This window comes from Trichogramma pretiosum, unplaced genomic scaffold (assembly GCF_000599845.2).
Source record: "Trichogramma pretiosum strain Unisexual culture from Peru unplaced genomic scaffold, Tpre_2.0 scaffold22, whole genome shotgun sequence".
Lineage (NCBI taxonomy): Eukaryota > Metazoa > Arthropoda > Insecta > Hymenoptera > Trichogrammatidae > Trichogramma > Trichogramma pretiosum.
In genome coordinates this window covers 144554-171441 of record NW_019640932.1, presented here as the reverse complement: position 1 = coordinate 171441, position 26888 = coordinate 144554, and the positions used below count along the sequence as shown (strand labels likewise).

The following is a 26888-nucleotide window of genomic DNA, read 5'->3' as shown; positions in this document are numbered from 1 at the left end:
TGTATAGTTTCTCATGAGATGTATAATTGTTCATTTGATTTAATACGTAGTGCTTGCCATTTGCCAAAGCACTTGCATTGCATTGCGTCACAGATGCGCAAAATTCCATTGCGCATTCTATAATCATTTCTCTCATTCATTCCAGTACGTAGCTTATTTATACGAATCAAGTCGTCCCACATCACTGACACAAGCTGCATCTGCCGCAGATGTACACCAATTTTTAGTGGAATTATTTGCGAAATTGTTTTATATTAAAAAATACAACAGACCAAAAAAAATTTCGTTTGAAATTATTTGATCAACTGGCGATTTCAAAATGGATCGTTGGAGAGGTAAAATCGCCGTGGTCACAGGAGCATCGGTTGGCATTGGTCTAGCAACGGCTAAAGTTTTGGTACGCGAGGGAATGATCGTCGTAGGATTCGCTCGCAGAAAAACACTAATGGAGGTTGGAAACTCAAATAGTATTTTAATTAGTAGAACATTTCCTATCATTTATTTATTATCTTTTTTCATTCCTCTGTTCATAGTTTTTAAGGATTATTTGAAATAATAATTTATTTCAAATTTGTGTTCAAACAGGATTTTATGAAAGACGTAAAAGGCTCTGGAAAATTTTTTGCCCGTGAATGCGATATTACGAATGAAAAAAGTGTTATTGATTCCTTAAACTGGGTGAAAACTACTTTAGGGTCTATAAATGTTTTAATAAACAACGCTGGAGCCATAAAACATACAAAAATAGAAGGTACTTGAAGGCTGTAAGCACAAATAAATTTTTGAGATAAATAGTTGGTCATTTTTTGGTCGCAAACAGATACGGCTACCGAAGATATCGAGCACATTATTAAAGTCAATGTATTGGGACTTGTTTACTGTTCAAAACAAGCTATAAAATTAATGAAGGAGAATCAAAATGAAGGTCACATCATCAATATTAATAGGTACTTCGTATGAACGAAATAATTTGAAACAAATAAAACTTCCAATGTTGCAATATGATCGGTTTTAGCGTTCTAGGCCACATGGTACCAATGGGCAATGCTCATCACTTTAGCGTGTACCCCGCTTCGAAATTTGCCGTCACGGCTCTGTCCGAAACCCTGAAGAATGAACTCGTGGGCACCAAAATCCGCGTCACCGTGAGTGTCGCTCGTAAAACGGATGATCGAAAAGTATGTGGAATGAAATGTTAACGGTATTTTTCAGAGTGTCAGTCCAGGCTTGGTGAAGACCAACATGATGGAAGCAGCTGCTGAGAAAAATCCCAATATCAACAAGATGCCCGCGCTGAGTCCAGAAGACATTGCCGAGTCAATCGTACACGTACTCGGGGTACCGTCGCATGTAGAAATCAATGAAATACAAATACAAGCGAAATCATAGTGTCAATATTATTGATCTTTGAATAAAATTGTTGTTAAACCTGTACAATATCTGTGCTAAAACGATAAAGTAAAATAATGTAAATAAAGTGAACTCATTGATAGGTTTTTATGAGGCTTGCATAAGTATTGCAATTCCGTATAGCAAAGATTATCTTTGCGATAGAAAATCAATGCAATTAATACAATTCAAGTTTTAACACATGTACAACCTTTGATTGCTTAACTATTATATAATATAACCCACGAATAAAAATAACTTCAATTTTCGATCCGGAGAATTTTTTATCTTCATGAGTAAGTACACATTTTGTTAGTTATCGACAAAAAATTCAGAATAATTAGTAACAAAGTATGTCAAATGAGTATACACTATACGTCAAGTCATTTTCTTTTTCTTGTAATTATAGATTCGCAGATTTTTACGTACGTTTTTATAATACATCGTCACCATGAATCTTATAAGCCACTGCCAAACCTTGGCAATCCATTATGTCTAACCTTGACGTGTTATGCATGAATCATTTTTCATTTGATTATCATTAAAACTTCGCGCAAATTTATAGATATATATCATAGATTACGCAGATCGTATTGTAGACACGCATATATAGACTTAGTAGTCCATCACATGTGACACAACGTAGTATGCACGAGATATTTTACGATAAATCGACCAGGTTTGTAGGTGCTAGCAATAATCGTTTGCTTGAATAATTCCGTAAAACTAGTTTATTAATTTATACATCTCATTGCTTTCTTTTCGTTTTTTTCTTTCATTTGAATTATTACAAGTAGTTTACATGAAATTATAAGCTTTAGGAGAAGATAGTCAGTTTGCTATGATAGTAAATTTAGCTCAAGTAAAGGTACATTATTTAAACAATAATATAGGTCTCGCGCGTACATTTTACTTTGAGACTCAATTATTCTCAATGTTACTTTGAAATAAGCTTGAAAATGATTTCATTAAATGCAAATGCGCGCAGTCTAAGAAGTTTTTTATGACGTATTCTATTATTTGAAATAAAAATTTAATCGTTACATCGATTATAGTTTTTGACTACACTAACGTTGCAATAAAAATATCAACATTCTTTTCAGAATTCAAAATGAAAATCGTAGGGTTATTGTCGATCGCAGTATTGCTCGGCTGCTGCAGTCAGCCAAGTCAATCCTTACGAGTTTTAGCGATTTTCCCGGCTAATGCTAAGAGCCACTTTGTAGTATGTGAGCACGTGGCCAAAGGTTTGGCAGCCAAAGGCCATCAAGTTGATGTTTACAGTCATTTTCCTTTAAAAAAACCTATTCCCAACTACAATGACTTCAGTCTCAAGGGTACTCTACCACAGTACATCAATAACATGAATTACAGCGATGCGGTAACTTTCCAGATGATTAACGTGGGTACGCTTTTAAATTTGATGGGGCACCCACTCTGTGAATTAATGGAACTCCCATTGTTTCAAAACCTTTTGAAAAACCCACCGAAAGATCCAGCTTACGATGTGCTACTCGTTGAGGTAACGAGAAACATAATCTCTCAATGAATATTCGAGAAAAAAGAACTTTGAATAATTATCATGAAAAAATTTGCAGCCGTTCGTATCTAATTGTTATCTGGCTTGGGGGCGTCACTTGAATATACCAATCGTCAACATTATCCCATCGAACGTTTTGGACTGGGTTCACGCGCCCCTTGGTAATCCTTTCTTTACGGCGATCAGCCCTGGCATGGGTTTTACTGGTCTTCACCCTATGACTTTTTGGCAGCGTCTTGGCAATACGCTTTTGCACAACTTGATAGTCCACTCGTTCAACCAAGAGGTTCGCGTTCAAGACAAATACGTGGAGAAGTATTTCGGGCAAGGATATCCTAATGTCGTGGAAATGCAAAAGGAAATTGATTTGGTACTCGCTAACACTCATCACTCGCTCGATGGAGTAAGACCATTGACACCGGCCATTATCCCTGTCGCTGGTGTACACATTTCCGAAGACGATCCGCCGCTGTCTAAGGTATCAAATATTCATGTATGACGCTGCATAATGTCAGTTTCATTTTTAAATTATCGCTATAATTTTTTCTCACTGGGTCAGGAAGTACAAAAATGGCTGGACGAAAGTACTAAAGGCTGTATTTACTTCACGCTTGGATCGATGCTGAGATTTGAAACATTTCCGAAAAATATAATTGATATGTTTTACACGAGTTTTGAAAAAATAGCCCCAGTTCGTGTTCTTATGAAAATTGCAAAACCCGAAGAACTACCTTCAGGCTTGCCAAAAAACGTTATGACACAAACCTGGTTTTCTCAAGTTCACGTTTTAAGTTAGTGTCCATATCAAGCTATTTACTGGACATTTTTTACTCATTTGACTTTAAATCTTTCTAAATTGTTTCAGAGCATAAAAACGTCAAAGCATTTGTCACTCACGGTGGTATGATGAGTTCACTTGAAGCAATACAAGCAGCTGTACCTATGGTAGGCATTCCAGTTTTTGGAGATCAACCCACAAATGTGCAATTGAACGTCAATAAAGGAATAGCTCAGTTAATAGATCTCAAAGACATAAGCGAAGAAAAAGTTACATCGGCTCTCAAAGCCGTCTTGTTCGATCCAAAATATCAGTCAGTGATCTCCAATTTTATTGGCTCAATACTGTCATAAATTTTTAATATAATCATTAATAAAATTATTTTCATTTTTAAGGAAAAATTCACAAGAACTAGCAAAACGATTTCTAGATCGACCAATGAAACCAATTGACACAGCCGTGTATTGGATAGAGTACGTCGTTCGTCATGGCAAAGGCTCATTACGTTCTCCGCTCTCCGAAATGCCTTGGTGGCAATCATCTCTTCTCGATATTTATGCATTTCTGGCTCTTGCTCTAATTATAGTTTTATTCATTTTGACACGTATCATTAAAATAATTTGTCGATTATTTGGTTGTGCCGGTAATAAGAAAGTGTCAAAGACAGCGCTATTGAAGAAGAAAAATTGAATTGACAAAGTATATTTTGTAGAAATAAATTAAAATGAATCAGAATGAAGAAAAGGCTATTTTTTGCTATTTTCCACTTTTTGAGTTTTTACTCAGTGTTTTCTCACCTTGATTAATCTCTAGAGGACCAGGATTTCGGAGATCATATCATCTACAGAAAACTAACATAAAAAGTACCTTAAATCAGTCATCGATCATAGGCCGATCTACGGCTACGACCGACGGTCGATCTACGATCCGATTTTTTGAATTTTTTGGTAATGATAGCTCGTTTAATACTTGATTCGACTTTTTGTTTTATATTGTGATGGATACTTAAAAATGTTTAGAGTCTTAAAGTCGCTTTATGCTGAAATAAAAAATTTTTAAATACTCACAATAACTATGAGTTTCAAAAAAATTCAAACGGGCTTTTCGGACTTATAAAATAATGGTTTCACTACGTTAGAAACATGAAAAATGTTTGGCTGTTCGACTTAATAATGTAGGACCTTAAACACTTTCTCTGGGAATTTCCAAAGCACTCAGTGCACCTGTGCGCCGCGAGAAGATCGTTTTTTCCTGATCAGGGCATCAGGCTTAAAAAATTCTCCCCAATCTCTCTACATACCATTGAAGAATTTCTTCATGAACTGCAAACAACTTGAACTATAGCGTAGCTTTCTTTACGACTGTAATGTTAATCTCTGATTGAACATTAATTTCATTTTTGTTTGCATTTTTATCGTCGTATTAATTATTAATTCTCGCGTACTCTCATATTATTTTGAATCATCCCGCTTTTCACCAAGAGACCAAAGAGTCCGCAGAGGCCAGAGAGTGCAGACCGTTTCGCGCTTTACTTAAAGAAGGTTATGGGTCTAATTCAAAACTTGTAAACATGACCCTCCACTCTCCAGAGTGTTTTGGCTACATTTTGTGAGCATATAACTAATTTAATAATCTTATATTTTGAGTAGGTTACTCTATATAATTACAAAGTTTTGAAAACACAATATTAAATATTGAAAAAGTCTCGTAAAATGCTTTGGACTCATGAATCGTTTTAGCTTATTAGTGTAAGTTGATCACAGTTTTGTCGGTGTTGCTTATTTATCAGAAGTAAGCAATTTACAAAAATGGGTCGGACATCCGACGGAGCAGGCCCAGCTTCAAAAAAGGTGAAGAAAAAACCGGGCAGGCGTCCCGCTGCATCAGTGGATGATATTTTTGAAGCAATCAAAGATGAACCGTTGTTTTTTGAAAACGGACAACTAAAGAAAATGAGGAATCCTTGTTGGGAAGAAGCTCGAAAGCGTATACCACAGTTGAATTTGCACAACTTGTATCAGTTTGTATTTCAAAATAGATGGGGCATACAAGAAAGATTAATGAGGTATAAAAGTATTGACGTTCCTGTTATAGAAAGAAAAAAGAAAATAAAGTTGCCAGAATTTGGTTTAGTAACCAAATGGGATGATTACAATATCTTTGATGAGATGGATTCTGATGGTGAAGAAGAAATACCTCCATCTGAATTGGATTTGTTGATGGAGATGAAAAAAAGTGATGAACACAAAAATAATATTCATAAAATTGGGCTAATGCCTTTTCAAGTTATATATTGGCAACCAGAACAAATTAAAACATGGATAGATCTTATTCATTTGCAACCAAATTTATGCTTAATAGTATTAGACAAACTTGTTGATAAAATAAGTGAAAATTTCGAATGTAATGATGTGTTTGTAATTGCATTAGCTACTATGGTAGAAAACTCAGTTATATTATTAGGTCAGATGATTTGTGATTCATTAGAATCTATTGATATCCATTTCTTTTTAAACGCATGGCTTGAAAAGAAAGCTGCAGCTCCAGAAAATATTGTAATTGGTTATTGTTATAGGGTACTTGATGCTATTTCATTAGCTTTTAATTTATCTACTTTTGAAGTTTATAACACTAGGTAAAAGGTTATGAAATTCATCCTTGAGAAATAAAAATGTTCGTATTAACATAATTTCTTTTTAATTGTAGGTGTTACAAATATTTACTGAATGAAGAAACAGAATTACCACCTACACTTCTGCAAATAGATATAATATCTCTTATTAAAGTAGTAGACAACTGGCCCAGTTTTGAAAATGTTGAACAATCAGTTAAGGATTTATATTTGTGTGGAATCATGTATTTGAGTACTGTTAATAATTTAGTTGAATTTGAAGATGTTGTAACTACTTTGTTTGTGCTGTGTCAAAGTCTTGGTACAAATGATGAAACAGAATATAGAAAAGCTAATCTATGGACACATTTAACTTCCGATACAATTCAACAAATCAATCAACAATTTATACGTTTGATGGTATCAAAAACTGGTCCAAGATGTTTTTCATATTTGAATATTAAACAAAATAATGTGGTATATGAATCACCTCATCCAATTTATGAATACATCAATCAACTTAAAATACAATCTTTAGAAATGTGTGAGCACAATGATGAAAATCACAATATTTACTATTGTCCTATGATTGTAGATGATTTGATGAAATTATTTATTGAATTTCCATCATGGACAAAAATAATTTTAAAAGAAAGTGTTAATGTAAGTTTATCATCAACTTGTGCTACTGATTATTTATCATCATTGAAAATAAGTCAAGAATCCACGAGTCCTTCAATGTTTTTAAAAGCTCATCTCAAAAAGCTGAAAAAAGATACAGATTATGCTACTCGATATATAAATACTAGGAAACGTAAAAAAGAATTCTCAGTTAGAGAAATAATTAACAAATTCACTTACCCTACTCACTCAATTAACAAAAATTCAATAGAAGATTATGATAATAGAATAGAAATACTAATACCAACTGCTGAAATTGAAAAAATTCCAGATGCAATTTTAGAAATTGACAATAGCGATGATAGAGAGTTAAATATGTTAAATCTTAAGAAATCCATTGACTTAGTTATCCAAAAAATTTTGGATTTTGATGAATTTGTAGATAATGTTTTAAAAACTAAAATTAAAGCTGGAGATGAAGTATCCATTTGTAAAACATTATTAGATTGTTGTACAGAACAAAAAAAGTTCGAAAATTATTTTGGAACAATTGCTAAGGTACATTAGTAAAAATTTTTAATTTTATTCTTTTTAATTAATGGAATTTTTAATTTTCAGAAATTCAGCTCTAGCACTTTGAATTTTCATTCTGCCTTTAAACAAGTATTTAGTGATTCTTACAACTCAGCCAACATGTTAGAAGAAAATGAATTAATAAATTCTAGTAAATTTTTGGCTCAGCTTTTGATAAAAAATGCTATTTCCTGGGAGTTTTTATCCATTTTTAAAGTGATAGGAAGTGACATTTCTGACCAACAAAAGACTTTTATTAAAATTGTTCTTTCGGAACTCGCAATCCATTTTGGTTTTTCTGCTTTATTGGAAAAATTAGAATACAAGTAAGTTTATTACTTAGTTATTAAAAAAACTTATTAAAATTTTTATATAAAATTATTTCACAGAGCCTCTAAATTTGATTACACCGGGTTATTTCCTACAAATGCAAAAGATATAAATCAAGCCAAAAATTATTTCAAGATGATCGATCTAAAATTTTTAAAGTATGAAAATTATTTATTATTTCATTTAAAATTGAATAAGTTTATTAATTACTGTTTTTTTTAGTCGAATGATGAAAAAAAATAAAAATCCTATCAAAGAAGCATCATTAAAACGATGCGGTAGTGATTCTAGTATATCCTCAAAATCATCTGAAGATTTAGTATTAGAAGTGAGGTAATAATAATTTTTTATGAATAATACGATATTTGCTATTTCTTTTTTTTGTTTAATAAAAAAAAATTTTCCAGAATTTGTAACAAGAAATCAAAATTAGGTGAAGATATACAAAACGGCAAAAAACAAGTAATAGTTGTAAAAAAATGAACTTTATAACTGTACCAGTAAGAATTTAGTGTTTCATTTTCTTAGTCTACATCAAGAAAATCTAAGTTTTTGATTTTGCTGTGAACTTATTGTGGTAGTTTTCAAATATCAGTAAAAACTCAATGCTGTCTTAATGTGTACAACGACTTTTATTTTAAATATAATAAAGTATTTTTATTACTAAGTTTTAATATTAATTAATACAATTATTTACACTTTTTGATGGTTTAATACTGTGGTATTGTTTAACCAAAGTATCAGCTAAATGATACAAAACTGAACATTAAATTCTATATTTACACAATTAACCTAAAATGCGATCTTAAACGTAAAACAGACGGAGGCGACTTGACGCAAAGCATTCTAGCCCATCAAAATAGTTTGTCTCGATAATTATGTTCCCATCCAGAACTTTAGCCGGCATGATTTGACTTTCAGGTGCAGCTCTGAACGAACTTTGCCAAACATTAGTACTGCAAGCTTGCACGGGGCCGAATTCAAAGAACCATTCTTCAAAAACACGTCCTTTAAAAAGAACCCTCTGCTCGATCCTAAATTGTTCCATTTGTTCTACCGAAGTAAAACTCATGTCTCTGGTAACAGTCTGACACTTTAAAATTTCTTTTGGAACATGAACTTGTTGTTCGGTATCCGGGCAGGACAGGTCTTCATTGCCCTGCCATAAAAGTTTTCCTGTGTCATCTCTTAGATTTGTCCAATTGACTTGAAAATTTTGTAAAAGGATTTCTTGTCGCGTTGCCATTTCTAATGGTCAAGAACTGAAATTGGTGTAACTTTGAGGCTTTTCACAAATACGCAGACAACGCGAACGTTCAAAATCAACAAGGCACGAGTTACGACTGTCGCAAACACGTTGCTTAGTGCTGACTGCTACACTTCGATAGTTTGATTTGGTACACAAACGTTCGTTCCGTATTCGGGTCACTCTACAATCTATATTACTTAGAATTTCACGGTCTATTACCTATGTCATCGGCTGCACTGCCAACTTAAGGAATGTTTTCGATGGTCTAGATAACGGATCACTCGCTCACTCAGGCGGCCAGCGGCCAGCGCTGAGCGCTTTATCATCGAAACATTAAACGAGTACATGTATACTTATTTAGTTGGCAGTACGGCCGACGGTATAGAAGGGCACTTTAAACACTTCAAAAACCAAGTTTATTGTAGAAAAAAGTCCAGAAAATTACAGTACACGCCACACGGTGACTGTGAGAGCGTTATCTAATCCGATAGAGTAGTGGAACTTGTATAAGCATGGGAAATTCCGGCGTTCGACAACACAGAATTCTACAGACGAGATCAAGCGGTAAGAAGTAATCTAAGTATTTTAAAAAAAATCACTACTTTTCCACATTTTTAAATAAAAAAAATTTTGGTCATTAAATTAGTACGATATTTTAAGTTAATAACAATTATAAAATTTTTATTTAAAATCGTATACTTAACAAAAACCAGTTTGTAGCAAGTGGTCGCTGTTTTCAGTTTTGATTCATCCAGGCGGAACGAGATGGAATTGGAACGAGATTGGACCAGGTCGAATCGTAGTGAACCTAGTGAGATAGTGACTATTGACACTCTAAGGTTAGCTACTATATCAACAAACTTGACATCCGTCAATAGTATTACATTTCTGTAATTTGATTCAGGTTTTCAATAAACTTGTATATTACTTGTATAAGTAAGTACACTTGTGGTCTACTTGAGATCTACTTGGGAATTATCAAAATTTATTGCATCAAGTTTCTACAGATAGCTTCATCATGTCAATGGTAAGTTTTCAATAGTTCAATCATACTTAAAAATCTAAGTAAATGCACCAAAAGTGTATTTTATCAAAAAAACATATCTAATTATTTTTCAACAATATTTCATTAGAGGCCAGACGATCACAGAAAAAAATGGGACAGAGAGGAGTACGAAAAAATAGCATTGGCCCGCTTGCAAGCAGAAATAGCAGAGGAAGAATTAGGATTACCCAAGCAACCAGCTGTCAAAAGGGAACTTTTGAAGCAAAGAGATTATAAAGTTGATCTCGAATCGAAATTAGGAAAAAGTGTAGTTATAAACAAAAACACACCTTCATCTCAAAGTGGCGGATACTATTGCAATGTATGTGACTGTGTTGTAAAAGACTCAATCAACTTTTTAGATCACATTAATGGAACTAAACGTAAGTATACCATGCGAATATTTAAATATTTTCAACTATGAACAACAATCTAAATATTTGACCATTTTTTAATTTCAGATCAACGCAATTTGGGTATGTCAATGAAAGTTGAACGTTCAACATTAGATCAAGTTAAAGCAAGATTTGCTTTAAACAAAAAAAAACTGGAGGAGAAAAAAAAAGACTATGATCTGGAACAAAGAGTTAGAGAATTGAAAGAAGAAGAAGAAAAAATCAAAGAATATAGGAAAGAAAAAAGAAAAGATAAGAAAAGAAAAATAGACGAAACACTAAATGATGACGACGATGGACCCAAGGATGACATGGCTGCAATAATGGGATTTTCAGGATTTGGAACATCAAAAAAAAAATAATCTATTATAAAATCGTTTTAGATTAAAAATTGTTTACGTAATTATAAAAAACCTGAGCTATACAACAATAAAAATATTTAGAATTAGAAAGACATTATTTTATTTTTTATTAATAAATTTTTCATTTGAATACTATTTCATTGATATCATAATAAATATCTTATCTTTAAAAGAAATAAAATGTTGGATGTGCATCAATACCTATCTATTCAATAATAAAAATTGTCTTTCAAATTATTGCATTAGAATTCAATTATACAAATTGTTCTTATTTTTGTTCATTTTAACTGTTCACTTTAACTGTTGACATTTTTTATTAAACATGATAGATGTACAGACATGATGACAAATAGTGTTCCTTGCATTTACCGTACCAGTGAGTTGGTGACAGGTAGCAGTCGACAGAATCTGGCAGGCTTTTACTTGTAAGTGAAAAGAACATACATTTCAGAAAGATGATAATCTTACAATAAATATTCTATGTCACATGAAAAAATAGTTTTTCTGGATTTTTCTTTGTGTTACTGGGGCACTCAGGAACAAAACAGAATCTCTCAGAATCATCTTTAATTGAATTCAGAGGGCTGATGTTTTCACTCACAATTAAAACTTAAATTTTGTTCCTGAGTGACCCCATTAAAAAAAATTCCAGAAAAAGTATTTTTTCATGTGACACAGAATATTGATTGTATGATTATCACATTTCTGAAGTGTATATTCTTTTCACTTATGAGTAAAGGCCACTTATACTTACTGGTCATTCTGTAAATTATAGCATTAAAAAAATTAACAATATCTTTTTACAACATTTATTAATTAATTTTTTCCCGTACTTTCAGCCTCAAATTCAAATTTTATTATGATTGTGACGTCACACCGGCCCGAACCAATCGCGTACGTTTTGAGATCACGTGACTCGAGTGAGATTTTCTTAACTTTAGTTAATGTTTTTTTTAATGAATATGACGTGGGAAAAATCTGAAAAAAAGAATTACAATACCAAAAAGAACCAGGAGCCGGAATATCATGTTTTTAAAAATCATAAGAAATGCTAATTCTCGCAAGACTTTTACGTGCGCAGAGCTGTGTCAAAGTATAGGCCGTTGCAGCGTTCAAGACAGTCAATGGTAGAGCAAACTGTGACTGTCAATTGCATACGCTCTTGAGTTGGTTGTACCTTTTTACACAACTCTGCGCAGTCTGCACGTGTGGGTTTCCCGTTTCACAAAGCGTCTATCTTATTCTCGTCTGCTGCCGGTACACTTCGTGTGAAGGTCTTAACCTTAGTAGTTCCATTATTCAGTATACTTGCCACTAAAAAAACACGTGTTTTTAAAATGACTAAAGAAACTTCAATAAAAATGGAAACAAATGAAGATTTAAACGAAACCGTTGATATCAAAGAGGAAGGTGAAGAGAGTTATGAAGAAAAAATAAAAAATTGTAATTCAATAGCTACACCACTCATGCCAAAGAAACTCGCTAAAAAAGTCTACAAGTTGATCAAAAATGGTAAATATTATTTTTATTGTGCATAAGTTTCAAAAGTTCATTCTCAGTTTTATAAGCTTATTCTCATTAATCTTGATTCTTTTCAGCCTACAAAACAAAAAATTGTGTTCGTGCTGGATTAAAAGATGTGCAAAAGCATATCCGTAAAGGGGAGACTGGGTAAGTGTTCATTTTTAGAATAAACTACATCTGAGTTCAATACAGATATGTTCATTTATATTTTATCTTTATTACAGAATTGTCATCTTTGCTGGGGATGTGTTCCCAATTGATATCATGTGTCATCTACCGGTAGTGTGCGAAGATAAAAATATTCCTTATGCTTTCTCCCCATCGCGATATGATATTGGTGAATGTTTAGGCGTGAAACGAGGTTCATTAATGGTACTCATAAAAGAAGATCCTTCATATGAAGATTCATACAAAAAGATCAAAAGTAGTTTAGAAGCACTGGCCAGAGAGAGCCTCCAAAAGTAAAAGTAATAATTGAGTTAATCTTAAGGTTTACATGAGTAAAATGTAGAGACATGAAGGAAGAAGAGTATTTTTATAAAATGATTGAGTTGTAATTTAAAAACTATAATTAAACAATTTTTACAAATCAAATTTATTTAGTATTTATTCATACCAAAACATATTTCATAAGTACATTGAAAATATTTGCTTACAATGGATATTTTGATTAAATAAAGAATTCTACTTAAGAATCAATGCATTCATCTGTTAGTTGCAATTTTATACCAAAAATACAATCAATTGTTGAGGCTAATGATGCCATTAGCCTGGATGTTATGAATGAAGGTTGAGTTAATAATTTTGAAGATTTTTCAATAGCTTGAGATAATCTTTGTACTGTTTTTAAATCAATCTGATCAGATTTTAAGTCATGCCAATCCATCAAATTTCCATATTCTTCTAAAATTTCCAGTTCTTTTTTATTATCGCTTTGATTACAAATTGAAGTGAGTGCATGCTAAAATAAAGTTTTAAATTAAATATATTATTGCTAAATGTGATTAGAAATTAAAAATAACTTATTCAGTCTTGAAAAATTCACACCTTATCAAGCAGAATATTTGGCCAATTATTTTTACAAGCAATGCACATACATGTAAAATTATAAGTTGAAATCAATTTGCTTTGTCTTGTGTCTTTAGGTGTTTCTTGAAAACTTCCAATATAGCAATCAAAGAGCTACAAAATTTTAAAGATTTTTATTTACTTTTACAAACATCTTCATGAATTATGTTATTGTTATAATTTTGTTTACTTGTGAATATTTTTGTATCGGTCGAATAGCATAAATAACAATTTGCATATCCTTTGTAAAACATTTTCGTATGTTTGGGTGACAACTGTGATTGACAAGACTAGAGTAAGTAGCTATACATGCTCCTCTATCACAGCATAAATCTACACTGCACTGTGTAGATGTTTTTGAATGTCTGCAATCTACACCTTCCATTATCTGAAGGAACAAAAGAAAAGAATAATTTAATTAATTTTCATTAATAAAAATTTTTATCATAAATTTTCACAATAATTTCATTGACTTACAGAATGAGCATTGATTCTACTTATTGCTAACAGTTTCATTAATAAGTAACCAATGAAAATTATCTCCTCGTTTGAATGAAAGTGCTCTTTCTTGTAAAAATTTGAACTCTTGCCAAATAAAGAAGAGGTCTTAGTTAAAATAATCAAACATAAAATAGTAATATCTAAACTATTATCTATCTGTTCTTTGGTATCAATACTAGCCAAAGAATATATGCCTTCAAATATTTTACTACTTTTTTTTCCATTTTGAATACCTTTCATTGTTTCTTCTATAATATAATGAATAAAAACAGTAAATAAACATGAGTATTGAATTAATTTTCTCTCATTTACTTACTATATTTTCATACCTTTCATATTATCAAGTTCTTTTACACGTTCCATGAGTTTAGTAATACTTCCATATTCGTTTATAGCCATTAAGATACTGCGTAATGCTAATCGATGATCAGTATAATTTGCACCAATGTGCAGCATATAACTGATGACTAGGCACTCTTTTTTATGGTACTGTTGTAATGATTGTTCTTTACATTTTTCTGAACAAAAAATGCACCAAGTACAATAATCACATGGAATCCCTGACCAGGCTGTTTGTAAGCAATGACCACAGAAAACATGTTTATTCTCTAAATTAATTACTTTAACATATATATCTTCAACTATTATTATTTCTCCAGGTGCAATATTTTGATTAGCTATCATGTGTCTACCATATTTGCGATTATATTGTACAGTGACTAAATCTAACACATTAGAATGATTTTTTTTTTCTAAAATATGTTTTACTTCTTCTTGAATAGGATCTTTGTTGTCATCATGAATTGTCGAATCCGAGTAACTACTTTACAGTAATAAAATTTACAAATTTATATAAAACGTTAAAAATATGACTTATACTTTTAAAATTTACCTCAAGAAACATGGAGATTTTCCTCCTAAATTGGATGCACATGGTTTATCAAACAAATCTTCCCTTTTATCGATTAAAAACTTTTCAGTTTTGAGAACTAAATTCGACAAAGTTAAATTCTGTTTTTGACAGCTCACTGTTTTTAATAATTCTTTAGCTTCTGACAAAGGATCCAAGTCATGAATATTGAGTAACACTAAACATTTAGCTTTTCGGCAAAGTAACTTTATTTTTAAGCTGTCAGAAACGTCTTGCTGCAAGGCTCTGTCAATATCTCTAACACTATCGCGAAATTTTCCAATGTGAAAAAGTAAGGCCGATCTGTTGCCATAGGCAAGAGCAAACTCGTTTGAAGATCGTGCATGCGCCACGCATTTAGAATAGTGCTTCCAAATTTTTTCGTGTATCTCCGAATTGTGATCTTTTGAAACAAAAAGTTTGTTGCCCTCTTTTTTAGCTTCAATAAAAGCTTCGCTCGATTTTGTGCGTATTTGATCACCCCACGCGTCCAATATAGTCGTTACTTTATCCGATTTCAAAGCTTCAATGAGTACTGGTGCATATTTTTCCATTTTGATACAATAATTATTATAATAAGATTTCAAATTCACACTCTTACAGAAAAATCGGCACTTTACAATGCAAAATACTATTTAATATTGCCTCACTAAGATTGAAATATTTTTTCAAAGTTATTTATAAACTACAAGTTTTTATGCGCTTTGAAATTCGAAAATGATTCGATGGTCGACGTGAGGCATGCTACGGACGGAGCTTATGTGCCTTCTCGACGAAGAATTGACTATCGTATGCCGACTGCCGAGAGCGTTGAAATCAGTTGCGCTACAGGATTCAAGGGACTCGTAGCCGGCACTCGGTTTGTTATGATTTCGGCGAAATAAGACTCGCGTTTATCGGTCTGCAAAGTGAGAACAAATTGAACGTCGTTACTTAATGTGTATAGGTTTTTTCTTTAGGAGCCTCTTTGTTTGTCGTGATATTCGACCTTATATGTTTTCTGAGAACTTAAGTGGGCTTTGTATATAAGTACTGGTTCGGCAGACACAACTGATGAAAATTATTCTAATGGCATTATCTGAATAAAATTTTTTCAACGCAACATAGTTATCGAAGTAAATATTTTTCTTTTGTTTTTTAAAATTTTCATACACAATAATTTTGGTTTATTCAGTTTCATTTATTCTTTCAACTAGATATTTAGAGCGGGATTCTTTTACAGAAATTATATTCACCATCATTTAAACACAAATATGACTGCTCTCAAGGATATTAAAGGTAAGAGATTAAAATATAATTTTATTAATCAAGTTCAGACATTAATCGTTATAAATGTATCGAAAAATGTAATGTTTCCGAATAGCTTCCGCACAATTTTAAGAGGGCCTTTTCCGTTATAACGCGACAAGGAGACACGTTTTGTCTTTGTTTGAATAATATTTATTAGAGAAATCAAACTCGTTTTCTCGTCCATGTTTATATACTATGACCATTTTAAGCACCTTAGATAAATTTTCTTTCGTTTTTACACAATGATCATTTGGAAAAGATTTAGATAACAAAAACGAAGTTATGTTTTCATAAAATGCTTGTAACTCACATCTAAATTCTTTCAAATAATGCAGTATGCTATATTGTAAAAATATAAAGATTAATTTATTCAAAGTTTTCTTACGGTGGTAATGTTATTGATTCGTTGATTTTGATGGACATTCATTGTTATCTTTACACATTAAACTAAGTGTAGAAGTTATTAGATAACAATATGATGAAAACTTATAGTGTAGATAAATAATTATTTTGTTAACATGAAAAAAACTGCAAAACTTTTAGCTTCTGTTTGAAAATCAACGATGTATAACATTAAATTATCATATAATTAAACTGTATGCTGCAATGAAACATAAGCTTTTAACAACAACCTAAAATTTCTAGTTCCTTGAAATTATTTGTAGCAATTATCATCTTTTTCAAATAATAATAAATGATTTCTATTAGTTGATTTGGTAAAGAAACATTTTCTATAAGTTTTTTTAAAGACTCAGCTAACGTCTTTATTTCTTTATCTCTGACGATTCCTGGATAATTATCTATTATTGGAAATACACATTCATAAATTTCTATTTCCAATGAAGATACCTTTTTATCTTTTAGTGCCTAAAAAAAATAATATATTTGGACTTTTTCATTAAAATTTTCCAAGTTAATTCTAAATATTTTTTGTATTTAATTCTAAATTATTAGCAAATCTTTGTATGTGTTGAATATAGAATTTCAATCAATGAAGTAAAGTTTTAACTACTGCAATAATACCTGCAAATACTTATTATATCTTGAGATAGAATTAGGCGCCCAATTCTTTTGACAAGCTGTACAATCGCAATCAAAATTATATGGTTTGAGATAATCAGATCTTTCTAATTTGGATGCTGAGTAGTAAATTGAACAATAACTGACAAAAAGCTGCATAAATAAGAATGTAGATGTTAATAATACCAAATGTATTAAATTCCCTAATTAATTATTATTTACCTGCTCATTTTTTTGTATAGGAAGCAAGGCATAAATGGTAATATAGTTGTCTTCGGTATAGTATCTTCCCACATTTGGAAAGCAGTTGTGATTAATTAAACTAGCTATTTGTGCTATGCAAACCCCTCTCATTTTGCTCATGCTGTGAGGTGTTTCTTCTCCTTCTGTTACAAAATTATCAGGAAAATAGCTTTGTTGGTTGATGAGAGGATCAGAATACTAAAAAAATATATATTATTTTAAAATGTATCACAAATAATTTGATACTTAATAGTTGTGAAATTACTTCGTAAGCATTAGCAGCTTTTATCTTGACAAATTTTATGTATAAAGAGCCAATCAATAGAATATCTTCGTTGGTTAATATATCTTCAGGAGAATTAATTTTAAAAAAGTTGATCAAATGAGTTTTTTTTAAAATGTAAACAAGTATAGTCATAATTATTTTCAGATCATTTGTGTCCTGTACAGTGTAACTATCACACATTTTAAATAAATTTTGAAACACAGGAGAGTATTGTTTATCTACTGTATCAAATTTCCAGTTCTTGTCTTCAAAAGAAAGTAATATTATGAATTTTTTAATAATTTCAATAATGATAAATGTGTTACCTGCATATTTCAAATTGGCTTGAAATTCAGATTTTAGTGCAGCTAAACCTCCAGCTTCTTTAATTGCTAAAGTCAATAATCGAATAGAAAGGGAATATTCATCTACTATTTCTTCATTAAAATCTAATAATGATGTTATCAGCAAACATTCTTCATCATGGAACAGTTTAGACTTTTCTTGACATATATCAGAACAAAACATGGCATTGCAACAATTTTTGCATGGAACACCAGACCAACAAACTGATAAGCAAACACAACAATGTGTATAAATCCTGTGCAAACTCAGACACTTAGCATAAATTTTCTCAGAAAATATAATATCTCCTGGATTAAAATCTTTTTTGGCAATCAAATGGTTTCCATATTTTTCATTACACTCAATTTTGACTGCATGTAAAATATCTTTTTCATATTTATCATGTTTACTTTTTGTATCTAAGTTCTTTTCTTTATTTTCTCCAAGTATTTTTAAACATTCAGCTTTTCTTAGCAATAATTTTTCTATTTTCTGTGTTGAAAAACCAAAACTGATCGCCTTGTTTATGTCTTGCAGACAATGTTCGTACTTTTCGATGTGAAATAGAAATGCCGATCGATTTTGATAACCAATTGCGAGTTCTTGCGAATGATTAGGTGCAAAGGCAATGCACTTGCAGTAAAACTCAAATATTGTATGATGATCATCAGAACTGTGTTTTTTCTTACAGTAATATTCATTAGCTATTTTTCTTGATTCCACGGATAAATCGATTGACTTTTGATCTAAAACCTCACGATCCGCTGCCTTTATCACTGATTTTAAATAAGCCTGTTCTCTTCTAATGGCATCGATCAATATTTTTTTTTCGTCATCCATTTTTGGTAAGTTATATATCAATAATCATTAAAAGAATAAATTACACAATGTAACTTATACGAAGACACTAGTGATTATTCTGTTTACAAAAAAAAAGGGAAGTAAGATATAGAATTTAAGTAACGATATATACTACTAATAACAATCAGAAGCAGCTGTAGGTGACTTTAAAACGTGCTTTGATGATCATTTGTGTTCTTTTGATTCGGCTGGTGGAAAAAATTCGCACTGGCTTACAATAGCTTTGCGAAGGAGCAAGTCGGTCCTAGTCGCGGTTTTACATTAAACAGCGTTGCGCGTCTAACGATTTTTCGAATTCCGAGCGCGGGAATGGCAGTGTCAATGGCTTCGTTCAAAATGTTGAACAAGCGCATTTTTGCAGTTTGAAAGAAACTGCTTCTGTATGGTGCATAAGCGTGTGAAATACAATTGATATTTTTATGTTGTGATGCACATCGCCGATTAATCACTGGCCACCTTACTCGTGTTCATGTTTTCGCGCGGAAAAAGATCTGAAGGCAAGAAAAATAGAGCGTTGTTCGACGCTTGCTCGAACGTTATCGTCTTGCAAGTGGAGGGAGTCCATTATTTTGCTTTCCTAAAGGAAGGGATCAACTCATTACCATTTACTGCGTGAGCTGAGCACACAATGCACCATCCTGCACGAGCGAGCGAGAAAGAGACGCGGCTATTCGAGGCACGTACGTGAATTACGTGTGTGTAAGTACGTAGCACGAGCGTATGTGCGCGCCGCGTTGGTTTGTTTGCCACTGTATGTATGTATATGTAGGGGCTGCTCGAGTGTGCGTGTGCAGCCGTAGAAGCATTTAGCTGTGCAAGCTAAAAAAGGATAGCCTGACTCCTGAGAGCTAAGTTCAGCATGAGCCGCGGAGAACCTGCAGCGCTGTACGGTACTAAACTACCACAAAGATAAAACGTACACGCACGACTCGGCGACGTCGGGTGTTGGTGTAACGACATTTTTTGTTCCGCGTTTTCCCTGCCGCTCTGGTATACACAGAAGCAGTGTTTTTAGTGCACGCCTGAAAACTTCCCAGCAGCCTAGCACACTCAGTATCTCTCTAAAAGTGCGAGAGAGAAAGACGGAGCCGCTCGTGCGACAGAGAGTGGGAAGAAGAGAAAGAGAGAGAGAGAGAGAGAGTGTATGTGTGTAATACTATCGACGATACATAAACATACAACGACGACGACGCAAGCAAATACATCCAACTGATTGACTTATATTTTTCGCCTGCGATCGTGTGAATTCTTTTTATAATTTGACGATCATGGACCCGGCGAAGCTTAAAGTTGTCGAGTTGCGTGCAGAGTTGCAAAAACGCGGACTCGATACGAAAGGCAACAAACCCGTGCTCGTTGAAAGATTGAAACAAGCTCTCGATGAAGAACGTGGCGGCGGTAGTGCATCCAATACCGATGCTGTTTCTAATAAACCAGGTACACGTTGATTCTCAGCAAATCATAACAATCCTCCATGTTTGTTTTTTTCCATCGAGTGTTATGTATTTCAATGCACGTTCAAGCCCCCTGATAACAATTTGTGCACAATTTTATCCACATCCTCACGCACACATATGCATTTGCTCGAGTGCGACAAAGATGGAGAATGTCAGCTCCCACGGGTGGCGCTTTCCGAGATAAACTCGCGCGCTTCAGCCCTTCGTTTTTATATGCGATTGAACAAGGATAGACTTATGCAAGCCGCTAGCTTTAACCTATCTATTTGTAAACTTGATAAATTTTTCAGTACTTTTTTTCTTTTTTTTTGTTTGTAAAGATGATAAATAAGTAATGTAAAACATAGTATAACTTAAATCTTAAAAACAAAATCAATTATCAAGCACATTAATTGTAATTTATTTTAAACTTGTATCTTATTTCAGAATCAGAAAGCTCAAAATCTGACCAAGATCAAGAAAGCGAAGAAGATCAACAGGAACCTCAAAGACGATTACCGCCTCGAACTCCTAGCAGAGCTTCAAGGCAGTCTTCTCGGGAACCAACAACACCTGCTAAAACTCCAACCAGACGCAGTAGTTCAAGATCTTCTTTGAATAGGCAATCTCCTGCTAAGCAATTACATGCTGAAGTTGAAATAACTCCAGTATTAGAACCTATTGTCGAAGAGGAAAAAATGTCTCCTAAAAAAGAAAGTTCTACTGCAGAAAGTGATGTTTCATCACCTAAAAGAGAAAAAGCATCAATGGACGAGGATGCAAAAGAAAAAGATTTGACCAATTCACCTCAAAAAGAGACACCTAAAAAAGAAAGTACATTAGTACAAGCTAAGGTATTTTAATTTTTCCTTTATAATGTTTTTTGTAAGGTAAAATACATAATAACTTGATGAATAAAATATTTTTAGTCTCCTGAAGCTAAGCTTGAAATTGTAAAAGAAGCAGAAAAACATGAAAATGAAGAAGAATCACAGTTGATAACAAAACGTTCAACGGAAGAAGTTCAGAAAGAAATGGCTGTAACTCCAGCATCTGAACAAACCACTAGTTCTCCCTTGAAATCTGATGCTCAAAGTCCAGTAAAATCTACCACTCAAGCTGTCAAAGTGTCAGAAAGTCCACTTAAAATAGGTTCTCCAAGTCCTCAAAAAGTAGAACCAATGACACGGAGCTCTCCTAAAACTGTGCCTGTAAGCCCTGTGAAGTCAGTGCCTCAAAGTCCCATCAAATCAAATGTACAAGATCTGGCTCAACCAGATTCACACAATACTACAAAAACTGATGCAAATAGTCCTTGCAAATCTACTGAGCTAACTCCAGAGCAAGCACATTTACAAAGTCCTTCTAAAGTGGCTGAACAGAGCTCTGAAAAACAAGCTGCTTCTGAAAGTCCATCAAAGAAGCAAAAGACAGAAGAAGAAGAAGCCATGCAAATTGAAGAAGAACCCAATGAAAAACAAGAGGAAAACGATGACAAATCAATGGAAACTGATCAGGTAATTCAATCAAAGTACTATTGACCATGTCATGGATGAACAATTATTTAATTTTTGAAACGATTTTAATTTAAGTCTGATGATAAGTCAAATGACAAAAAACGTAAACGATCACCAAGTCCCCAAGAAGATACTCCACGAGCCCCTCCAATTGCGAGACCTGAAAATGAACCTTTACTAAAAGAAGATGAACTTCTACTCTCGTGGTGTAAGTAAATCTAATCTCCAGTATCTCAAATATCTTTTTCCGTTAGAAATATCTACTATAATTATTTTTAAAATTTTCTACAGATGATTCCGACCTGCATTTGGTATTAAATCCAATGACTTATCTATCAGCTTCTCCAATGCAGGGTGATGGTTTTAATTTTATGTGGGCCGGTGCCCGTCTTTCACATGGATTTAATAAGGGTAAAATCTACTATGAAGCAAAGGTAGCATCTGAATTTAATAATATAGCTAGTGGACCAAGAGATACTACTGGAGCATTACCTGATGATGGCGAGCAAATTCCGAGTTTGATGAGGCTAGGCTGGTCAACCATGGGCACTTCACTACAATTGGGTAATTTCATGTTATCATAATTATGATTTACTCATTTTGGAACCAAACATCTTATACATGATTAATTATAGGTGAAGAAAAATTGTCTTTTGGCTATGAAGGTACTGGAAAGAAATGCACAAATAATGAGTTTACTGAGTATGGTAAATCTTTTGCCAAAAATGATATTATTGGATGTTATGCTGACTTCGAAACTGATGACAATATTACTCTAACGTATACTGTTAATGGAGAAGTTCAAGATCCAGCTTTTGTCATAAAAAAAGAAGAACTTGAGGGCAAGGCTCTGTTCCCTCACATACTGATTAGAAATTGTACCGTTAATTTGAATCTTGGGCAAGAAGAACCCTGGAGCAATAACATCCTGGAAGGATATCAAGTTCTTCAAAAAGTGGATGTTAATGATAGAATAGTAGGACCTCGAAGACCTACAAAAAGAGACGAATGCGAAGTAATTTTGTTATGTGGTTTACCATTTTCTGGAAAAACAGATTGGGCTGAAAAGCACATGGCTGAATATCCTGATAAATTATATACCGTTTTAGGAATATCTAATCTTCTTGACAAGATGAAGGTATGTAAAAAGATTTTTACATTTTGTGAAAAAAGTCAAGTTGACATTTATATTTCTTTCTTAGGTTGAAGGACAACCTTTCAAATCAAGATTCAAAGGACAGTGGGAAACAGTCGTCGAAAAGTGTTCTCGTGCTCTTGGCAAACTTCTAGAATCTGCACCTTCTCGCAGACGAAATTATATTTTAGATCAACAATCGAATGTGTACGGTTCAGCGCAAAAACGTAAAATGAGGAACTTTTATGGTTTCCATCGTAAAGCTGTAGTGTTGATATCGAATGATGATGAAACCAAAACCCGTATGGCCAAACGTAAAGAAGAAACTAATAACGAAGAAATTAGAGAATCAAGCATGCTGGAAGTTAAAGCTATTATCAATGCTCCTGTCGTCGGTGAATCTTTCGAAGAAGTTATTTGGTATCCAGTTAGCGAAGAAGAAGGTAAAAGATTGATTGAAACATACAATCAAGAAGGTAAATCTGCTGGATATGGACAAAACCAATCAAGCCAACACAAACGATCTCGATACGATAATAATGGACAAAAAGATCATAGAAATAACCGAGATAACAGAGATAATAGAGATCGTCGACCTAGTAACTGTAAGTTTTGATTAATCACACAACATAGATTTTACTTATTACAATATGAGAGTATAATAACACAGTAATGAAAAATTTTACTTTAAGACAATGAAAGAAGAAGTGGAGCAGGGTCCTGGCGTGGAGGCTCTTCCCGAAGTGGTGGCGGCAGTAGTGGCGGCGGAGGTGGTCATTGGCGTGGTGGTGGTGGTATGCGTGGCCCACCAATGAGGCATGGAGGAGGAGGTGGTGGCAGTGGTGGATATGGATCACCAGGGGGATGGAGAGGAGGCCGAGGAGGCTCTGGTCAAAGAAATAACGATCGACGTAACAATGACCGACGTTGGGGAGGGTAAGCATACAATAAAAAATAAAAATTTATATTTTTCATCAAATCTTTGCAATTTCCTAATGAATTATTTTAAATGTTCTTTCATGTAAAAATTATCATTTTATAGCTATCAGAACAATTGGAGCGGTCAAAGTGGTGGATATCCAGGCGGATACCAATCATCCGGCGCTGCTAGTTGGAATCAAGGAGGTGGACAGCAAGCATGGGGTGGTGCTTCAAATTGGAAAGCATATGGAGCCCAAAATAACTACACCTCAGACAGCTATGGTCAGCAAGGTGGTTATGGGAATGGAAACTGGAGTAGCTGGAGTGGTGGTCAGAGTGGTCAGGGTCAGTATTATAATCAACAACAGCAACAACAGTATTGGGGTGGACAGACGCAGCAACAATCTGGACAAATCACAGGTTCACAAACGCAGTCTGGACAACCTGCTGTCAAAAAATAAAAAACTACATTAGTTCACAACTTCTCTCGAAGAAGACTAGTAATCACATCAAGGTACATTAAAAATCATCAATACATTCGTATTTTGTACTAATTTGTGATGAGATTACATTTTCGATTATGATTTGTTACAATTTTATCGAAAACTTGCCTTTCTTCGGAGTCAATCTCTTGACTGTCCATCGTTACATTATCGATATCGTAAAACTGTGAATTCATGATGGTATGGTAGTTTTTCATCATTGATAGTTCGTTGTTGAAGTTTTCTTTTACTATTTGTAGAACAATTTAAATACAAATATATATAGGGCATTTAAGAAATTTAAAATATAATATTTTTTCTTTTTTATAAGAAAAAGCGTATTCAATTCAAAGCTTTGATGTGTGTAATATTGCAAATAATTCAAACATAACGGGTAAATGCACTTCAACAAATAACAATTCTCAAATGTATATTTGAACTCTATGTGCATTCATTCTCTTTCCACACCACGAAATTGATATTTTTAACTTTTAGATAAAGCATGCATTGGCTTGTCAACAAGTTTCTCATTTTATCGGATAACAATGTATTTCAATACATTTTATACTACATTTTTAAGTACTAAATAGTACTAAATTTAAATTTAATAGTCATTTTTCACTATTAAAAAATGATGTTTGTATTGAATATACTGTAGGGGAAAAATAATAAACCATATGTAAATTTTTGCCCTTGTTTACATTCGAAATATTTGTTTATTTTATAAGCTTTGTACATTTTATAATTAAATGATCATATTCTTGAAAATAAAAATTGCAATATTTTTCAATATTACCATCTGCAAACGATTTTTTAAATTTAATTGTTTTTCTCCTTACGTCCAATAAAAATTAAAAAAACTACTTTCAAATTTACTTGGTTTTTGTACTATCTCTAAGATGTGCAATTTTGATTATGTTTCAGAAGTAAATTACGCGTCATTTAAAGATAACTAAGATGATTTTTCAAAAAATAATTGTTATTGATCAAGATCAACGTGATGACGGCGAGGATTTCAGAAAAAAAAACATTCACTGATATTCAGAGAAACTACAAAAATTTGATCGATTTATACTCTAATCAGAAAAATTATAACTATAATTATGCGCACGTGTTGAATGCATTTTGAATAGTATTTTATAAGTCTGTTGCAGTGAAAAGTAATGTGTGAGCCTGAGTTATTTTTGCTTTACTTCGAGTATATTGTACTCACTTGGGTAAATTTAAAAATTAAGTCAGTTTAATGTAGCATATTTGTATGAATGTATCATTATTTGTTAGTATAAAATACTTGAACTTATAAACACATTAAAATTATCATTGTGTCAAGAAAATGTTACACTAAGCAAGAATGATAATATTAAAAAAAAAAATTATATGCACATTAATATATTTAACGGTATGAGTACTTCATAAAAGTACAATGAGACGGATTTGTCAAATTAATTATAATTTCATAAGTTATTTTGCATTTTTTGCAATTTGACTTACGAGTTTTGACTCTACTGAATGTATAAAAAAAAAGGCAGTTTTTTGTAAATATGTAAAAATAAATTTCTACAAACTTAAAAACGCAAAAATGTGCTGTAGTTACGCCTTTTTTAAATCACGCGACACAGCTAAAACTGTCGTTTTTTTTCGTCCGTTCAATGTGTGTGTTTTAAACTCGAGAGACTTGATGAATAAACGAATGAGTGTTCGTTTAAAATATTTATACTACTGAATATTATCTCATTTATGCTTGCAAAATATTAGCAATAAAATGAAGTAAAATTTTGGCTCCAGAGAAGAATTGGCGAATGTCTAAAATTCAATTTATAATTAGATAAGGTTTAGCATGTAAGTATCTTTATGAGGTACACTTTATACGAAATCATTTTTCAATGTATCAGTTACCTTTAAAACTTTGTTCTTGTTTATAATAATGATAATAAGAATAATAAACAGATTTCTTCTAATAGACTTTGTCATTACTTAATAAATGCACATACCTCAATTACGCGTGATGCTTATCTTATTGATGAATAAATATCCACGTAATGTGTTCATAAATTGCAATTATTAGTAAAGAAATAAATTATGTTCACATTTAAGAAATAAACAGAAAATTTATTTAAATTAAGATTACATAGCATACTTTACTACCACTGCGCTTGGAAGTTGCTAACAATTGTGTTATCAAATAATTAATTTTTTAAATAATATTTTTGCATTCAATGTAATCGTTATTTCAATGATACATATTCATAATACCTTGAATAAAAAATTAAAATTATGCAATATAGATATATAATTAAAAAATTTTTCATCATGTGTAGCATTGTATAAAAATTTAAAGTGGTAAAAAGTATTTTATTTATTTTTGATTAATAGTGTTCAAATTTCATTGTGCAATATTTAAATGTTTCAAAGTTATTATTAATGATTGATATTAATGCAAAAAATGACAAAATTCTTTTTGTGACTTTTATGAAACA

The 26888-nt window shown here is 32.5% G+C and overlaps 8 protein-coding genes across 12 annotated transcripts; 6 read left to right on the top strand and 2 right to left on the bottom strand.

Annotated features, from left to right (window-relative positions):
• The first annotated feature begins 148 nt into the window (after positions 1 to 148).
• On the top strand, positions 149 to 1596 carry LOC106648803 (farnesol dehydrogenase-like). The gene is made up of 5 exons (XM_014365904.2): positions 149 to 451; positions 586 to 751; positions 821 to 947; positions 1016 to 1145; positions 1213 to 1596. The coding sequence occupies exons 1-5, from the start codon at positions 320 to 322 to the stop codon at positions 1387 to 1389; spliced, it is 732 nt and encodes a 243-aa protein (XP_014221390.1). The 5' UTR covers positions 149 to 319; the 3' UTR covers positions 1390 to 1596.
• Positions 1597 to 4445, top strand: LOC106648802 (UDP-glucuronosyltransferase-like). Of its 2 annotated transcripts, none has more exons than XM_014365902.2 (6): positions 1597 to 1685; positions 2493 to 2911; positions 2988 to 3407; positions 3489 to 3720; positions 3795 to 4020; positions 4103 to 4445. In XM_014365902.2, exons 1-6 carry the CDS (start codon positions 1682 to 1684, stop codon positions 4395 to 4397), a joined length of 1596 nt encoding a protein of 531 aa, XP_014221388.1. In that variant the 5' UTR covers positions 1597 to 1681; the 3' UTR covers positions 4398 to 4445. The 2 variants fall into 2 exon arrangements, with proteins under 2 accessions (XP_014221388.1, XP_014221389.1); XM_014365903.2 differs by lacking the exon at positions 1597 to 1685 and adding an exon at positions 1934 to 2068.
• A 793-nt stretch (positions 4446 to 5238) lies between these two features.
• LOC106648781 lies at positions 5239 to 8509 on the top strand. 2 transcript variants are annotated; one of them, XM_014365865.2, is made up of 7 exons: positions 5654 to 5727; positions 5802 to 6342; positions 6414 to 7497; positions 7558 to 7838; positions 7902 to 8000; positions 8065 to 8175; positions 8250 to 8509. In XM_014365865.2, exons 2-7 carry the CDS (start codon positions 5876 to 5878, stop codon positions 8323 to 8325), a joined length of 2118 nt encoding a protein of 705 aa, XP_014221351.1. In that variant the 5' UTR covers positions 5654 to 5727; positions 5802 to 5875; the 3' UTR covers positions 8326 to 8509. The 2 variants fall into 2 exon arrangements, with proteins under 2 accessions (XP_014221350.1, XP_014221351.1); XM_014365864.2 differs by having other exon boundaries at positions 5239 to 6342.
• Positions 8510 to 8547: 38 nt separating this feature from the next.
• Positions 8548 to 9229, bottom strand: LOC106648783 (retinal rod rhodopsin-sensitive cGMP 3',5'-cyclic phosphodiesterase subunit delta). Its single transcript, XM_014365869.2, has one exon. The coding sequence runs from the start codon at positions 9086 to 9088 to the stop codon at positions 8648 to 8650; it is 441 nt and encodes a 146-aa protein (XP_014221355.1). The 5' UTR covers positions 9089 to 9229; the 3' UTR covers positions 8548 to 8647.
• Positions 9230 to 9831: 602 nt separating this feature from the next.
• On the top strand, positions 9832 to 10949 carry LOC106648782 (zinc finger matrin-type protein 2). Of its 2 annotated transcripts, XM_023457749.1 has the most exons (4): positions 9845 to 9930; positions 9996 to 10118; positions 10225 to 10519; positions 10598 to 10949. In XM_023457749.1, the coding sequence occupies exons 2-4, from the start codon at positions 10110 to 10112 to the stop codon at positions 10891 to 10893; spliced, it is 600 nt and encodes a 199-aa protein (XP_023313517.1). In that variant the 5' UTR covers positions 9845 to 9930; positions 9996 to 10109; the 3' UTR covers positions 10894 to 10949. The 2 variants fall into 2 exon arrangements, with proteins under 2 accessions (XP_023313516.1, XP_023313517.1); XM_023457748.1 differs by having other exon boundaries at positions 9832 to 10118.
• A 1111-nt stretch (positions 10950 to 12060) lies between these two features.
• LOC106648883 (H/ACA ribonucleoprotein complex subunit 2-like protein) lies at positions 12061 to 13011 on the top strand. Its single transcript, XM_014366028.2, has 3 exons — positions 12061 to 12405; positions 12492 to 12564; positions 12642 to 13011. Exons 1-3 carry the CDS (start codon positions 12231 to 12233, stop codon positions 12880 to 12882), a joined length of 489 nt encoding a protein of 162 aa, XP_014221514.1. The 5' UTR covers positions 12061 to 12230; the 3' UTR covers positions 12883 to 13011.
• On the bottom strand, positions 12997 to 19590 carry LOC106648721. The gene is made up of 11 exons (XM_014365801.2): positions 18041 to 19590; positions 17715 to 17980; positions 17429 to 17647; positions 17210 to 17359; positions 16819 to 17053; positions 14879 to 15527; positions 14316 to 14809; positions 13963 to 14234; positions 13676 to 13873; positions 13465 to 13599; positions 12997 to 13378 (listed from the first exon to the last, which is right to left on the bottom strand). Exons 1-11 carry the CDS (start codon positions 18897 to 18899, stop codon positions 13106 to 13108), a joined length of 3750 nt encoding a protein of 1249 aa, XP_014221287.1. The 5' UTR covers positions 18900 to 19590; the 3' UTR covers positions 12997 to 13105.
• Positions 19591 to 19751: 161 nt separating this feature from the next.
• LOC106648960 (heterogeneous nuclear ribonucleoprotein U-like protein 1) lies at positions 19752 to 26354 on the top strand. Of its 2 annotated transcripts, XR_001339290.2 has the most exons (10): positions 19752 to 20357; positions 20804 to 21210; positions 21286 to 21873; positions 21949 to 22081; positions 22165 to 22437; positions 22509 to 23011; positions 23076 to 23613; positions 23701 to 23944; positions 24051 to 24443; positions 25336 to 26354. XR_001339290.2 is itself a non-coding variant. In XM_014366186.2 (9 exons), the coding sequence occupies exons 1-9, from the start codon at positions 20189 to 20191 to the stop codon at positions 24388 to 24390; spliced, it is 3195 nt and encodes a 1064-aa protein (XP_014221672.1). In that variant the 5' UTR covers positions 19752 to 20188; the 3' UTR covers positions 24391 to 24444. The 2 variants fall into 2 exon arrangements, 1 of the variants encoding a protein (XP_014221672.1); XM_014366186.2 differs by lacking the exon at positions 25336 to 26354 and having other exon boundaries at positions 24051 to 24444.
• Positions 26355 to 26888: the final 534 nt, after the last annotated feature.